The sequence below is a fragment of the Cryptomeria japonica genome, chromosome 11 (assembly GCF_030272615.1).
Source record: "Cryptomeria japonica chromosome 11, Sugi_1.0, whole genome shotgun sequence".
NCBI lineage: Eukaryota > Viridiplantae > Streptophyta > Pinopsida > Cupressales > Cupressaceae > Cryptomeria > Cryptomeria japonica.
Genome location: NC_081415.1, coordinates 126,278,196 through 126,282,794, shown reverse-complemented (window position 1 = coordinate 126,282,794; position 4,599 = coordinate 126,278,196). Strand labels below are relative to the sequence as shown.

At 38.7% G+C, this 4,599-nt stretch overlaps 1 protein-coding gene across 1 annotated transcript; it reads right to left on the bottom strand.

Annotated features, from left to right (window-relative positions):
* Positions 1–314: 314 nt before the first annotated feature.
* Positions 315–2,162, bottom strand: LOC131041101 (scopoletin glucosyltransferase). The gene has a single exon (XM_057974079.2). It carries the CDS (start codon positions 1,982–1,984, stop codon positions 422–424), a length of 1,563 nt encoding a protein of 520 aa, XP_057830062.2. The 5' UTR covers positions 1,985–2,162; the 3' UTR covers positions 315–421.
* Between the last annotated feature and the right edge of the window lie 2,437 nt (positions 2,163–4,599).

The following is a 4,599-nucleotide window of genomic DNA, read 5'->3' as shown; positions in this document are numbered from 1 at the left end:
ATCTTTAAAAAAAAAATAGAAAATGTAAGAATCAACAAAAAAGTGTGACTATATAATGAAATATATTTAAAAGATAATAAAATCATATACTATTTTCATAAGAATTGTATAAAATTATATAAAAAATATCTAGTTTAATTATTACAAATCAATTAAATAAGAACATAAATACTAATTAAATATTTTTTATAAAATGAAGCATTGATTCAGCTTGATGTGCTGCTTCTTTCTTCAATCACTTGTTTGTAACAGACAGTAATCTCAAGACTGTATGCAAAAGCTCAGAATATACGACAGGATTTATCAAAATACAATTACAATAACTTCATAATTTTGTATTGCTGCCCTGCAAGTTTGTTCTAGAAATAAAGTACATAATTTAGTTCTACTTATAATTCATTCTGTAGAATGATTCCTTCCCTCACAATATAGTGCATGGCTTATTCTTCTCTGGCTTACCCTTCTCTTCATTTGAGCGACGACTGAGAACCCAGTTGTCATGCCGCTCACGCACATACTCTCTAAATGCCTGCAGATTTGCGTGAGAAGTCCCGCCTTTCTCAACTGCCATTTTTGCCTTTTTGCGCAGTTCCTGAGCTCTCATTCTCATCATCTTCCCTTCCTCTTCTACCAAAAGCTTTATAACCTCTCTTTTCACGACATGCTCGTCCCCCACGCCGTCCATGTTGGAGCAAATTTGCACTGCAATACCCAAATGCTCAACCAGAAGCTTACTGTTGAAAGGCTGCTCTGCAAACATGGGCCACGTGATCATGGGGACACCCAGGCTGATACTCTCCAGCGTGGAGTTCCATCCGCAGTGGCTTAGAAAAGCTCCAGTGGAAGGATGGGACAGGATCAAGAGCTGTGGCGCCCAGCCCCATATGACCAGCCCTCTATCCTTAGTCCGCTCTTGAAATCCCTCTGGCAGCTCTATCTCCGGAAGCCGCTTGAGAGCCCATATGAACGCCTGCTGGCTCGCTTCCAGGCCCCTTGCCAAGGCTTCTGTCTGTTGTTTGTTCAGAGACGACTGGCTCCCAAAGCACACAAAAATTACTGAATTAGAGTTTCGGCTATCCAACCATTGCAAGCAATCCGCCTCACTTATATCCGCCGCCTTTCCTCTGCTGTCACGGGTCGCGCGTTCGACTCCCTCTGCATCGAAAATCTTCTTGGGAAGAATAGGGCCAATGCTCCAAACAGGCCTCTTGGTTAACCTCTTAATGTGGTCGACCCCCAGCGAGTCCAGCTCGTAAAACGTGTTGAAAATCAGACCGCTTCCTTCCATGCTGCGATCGATCTCTTCCGTGACGAAACTTTGCATGGGATTCATGTCCGGGTCTCGCATGATGAAAGGCAGATCGGATTTACGCAGCTGAAAATCGAAGGGAAGGTCGGGGACCTGGAAATACTCGTCGTCTCCTTCCACATTCTTGTGGGGGGTGTGCTTCATGAAGGAATGCATAACAGACATCGCAAATGCTCCCGATGTCTGGAAAACCACGGTGGGAAGCCCAAATTTGGCCCCGGATTTGTGAACCCACGACGTGAACATGTCGCTTATTAAACAAACGGGAGGAGACGGGGAATTCTGGATCTGATCCTCTGCGCTTTTCATCTGCAGCTCCAGCCATTGCTCGAACGGGCCAGCGAGCTTGTAGGACGACTTCATAAGTATTCCACTCATATGAACCGGAATATTATCGGCGCTTTCAATTCCCGGCGGCAGGCCCTCGATGGGAGGCATGGGAAGCGAAACCAGGCGTATGTCGACGCCAGGATTCGAACTGTTGACCGCATGATCCACTTGAGGCTGCAGACGTGCAACGTTGCCTGGTGTGGATATGTAGGAAACAATGAGACCCTGGGAGGCGAGAAGCTTTGTGAGCTCCAGGAAAGGAATAAGATGGCCCTGCCCGACGTAGGGAATGACTACCACATGAGGCTTGCTGCTTGTCTCACCACCATTCATTTTGTTCCACATTCTAAAATCCTTCAGACACCTCTTTTACCGGACCATTTCATATATAGGTGTACTTTCTCATTTTTGCATGCATTGCCGAACAATCACTTCGCATGCAAGAATGAATTCATTTCAGCCACAGGAAAAACTGAAGATAAGTCTGTGTGTCGTGGACGAATAGAATTACGGTTAAGCCATTATGTGGATGATTCGCAAATTTTGTTTGTCATTATGCAACAGATTTGATATGATATGGAATCTTACAAGCACGGAGCAGCGCCGACGTTGATTCATTGATCCTGCATGCCTGCCGTTTTGCATTGAATACAATTTATTACAATAACTACCAGTTCAGTAATACTTCATGACAATTTAATGTTGAAAGTTCATTTTGCTCTTCCAGATTTATTGGTTCAGTTAAATAATTATAGCTTGTATTTTGCATGACACGTTTAGTGTGACTGTGTGAGTGTTATTTTTGTCCGATTGTTTGCATGATTTTATTTGGAAGCGTCATTACTGACGACTAGTTAATGAGATGGGGTACGAAATTTGATAACCAGTACTGCCTGTCAAAACAAGATCGACACATTGTGTGGCTGAAGAGAAGTGTATTTTTAAGTGAACAAATATAAAAGATAAGTCCGAGTCCCAGTTGTGGGAAAACAGAATTGGGAGACTGCATGATTCGCATATTTTATTTGTCGTCATGCAACAAACAGATTTGGAATCTTTAAAGTACGGGCAACGCCGACGTTAATTTATGACGACTGTGCATAATGGTCGTGATTGCATTTAATACCATTTAGTTCAATGTCTAGACATATTTTAGTTTTACAAATTTCTAACATATACTTCACTACATATAAATGCGTTTAAATGGAATAAATTTTCAAATTTGCAATTTACTTTCATAATTATTGGGTTCTAAACAATTATTTCGTATGTTGACATAGATGCTAAAAAGTGATTATGGGGCAACTAGAATGATTAGCATAAAACTTTTTTAATATTTTTCATTTTTACAAGTAGATGTCATTTTAATTTGAAATAAATTTATAGATGATTCAAATTGTTTAACAAGCATTTAGAGATATAATGTAAATTTACGAGCATATCTATATTATTATATTATTATATTTTAATATATTATTATTTTTTATATTATCAAAACATTATTATTATTATTATTATTATTATTATTATTATTATTATACATTTCTTTTTATGCTTATTCTTGAAATAATTACAAAATTAACTAATTACATGATGGAGATAAACAAATTGATTCATCAATATGGAGGAATGTACGAGATAGCTCGTTCCTTACTTCATGGGGTTTTCAAAAGATAACAAAATCATTTGTGGGAAAGGTGGTGGTCTCGTTTCCCAAACTTCCTTAAATTCCAATAATGAGAAAAGAGAGCTCACATGTGTGGACAACAAAGCTCATCAAGACAAAAAAGACTTTTTTAGAAAGTATTGTTTAAGGATAAAAGTGACTCTAGAAAATCTAAACAGTTCTATGAGTCGCTTTCGTATTTGTTTGTTGTGTTTTCCATAGATAGAAATCAATATGGGGGGGCCTCTCAAAAGGACATAACCGAAAAAATGTGATGGCTTGCAAAATAATGAAGAAATTTGGGAGCTCTTCCTCAATGTGGATTTAAACCCTTATTTTCTTGCTATGAAGGGGTATAACAGAGCTTTATTTGCGATATTTTGTAACTCGTGGCAAGATGGTGTTGTTACTATGCAGAGCATTACCTTTGTGGTTTCTCTAAAGTTTATTGCAAAGGTCACTAGGTTAAAGAATGAAGGCGAAAAAGTGGAGAGGCAAAGCAACGATGACTACAAAGCATATATAAAGAAATTCTTCGAAAAGGGAGAATGGCCAAGTGCAATCCAAAATGGGTATGGTCGCTCTACACTTCTGAAACCTTGCCCAATTGTTAGTTATTTTTGTCATGAAATACTTTACATTAGAGGGACATTACACAACTGTACATGGGTATCACTTCCCAATTCTTGATCATATTAGGCATGGTGAAAAGGTTAACATTCCCTATTTTTTTTATTTTTGTCCTTAGAGTCTTGCATTGCTAATGGAGCCAATCCACTGCTTCACCAAGGCTTAATTTACCTCGTGTAAAAAATTTCCTTTGCCCACTCCTCGAATCATAGTTGCTTGCTATCCCTATCCAGCAATGTGGAGCAAAATAAGAAAAAACAAGGGTCCTCTATTAAGATTGAATTAATCAAATCTAAACCCCTCTAGTCTTTGGATTCTACTCTCTCGGGTAATACCAAGGGTAAGAAAAACCTAATGTTGTAGGAAATTGAATCCCTTGAGGTTTCCCTTCTAAATACCAACCCAAACAAAAGGAAAATGAAAACCCCAAAGATTAGCCTAGCTAAAGCCAAAAATATAGAAAAAGATTCGGTGAGAACGAATATCACTATCAACCTAGACCTGCATGACTCTGATAATAAGAAAGAGAAGGAATTGGAGAAAGAAAGAAAATATGGGAGCTCAGGAGAAGAAAAGCAAGACTAAAACTAAAGAGATGGTGGCAAACATGGAGGAAACCCTTAATTTCAAGGAGACAAAGGAGATATCCATTGACAATAAAAAG

Bases quoted from the DNA above. Each gene is read 5' to 3' on its own strand.
- LOC131041101 (XM_057974079.2), bottom strand. From the start codon at position 1,984: ATGTGGAACAAAATGAATGGTGGTGAGACAAGCAGCAAGCCTCATGTG.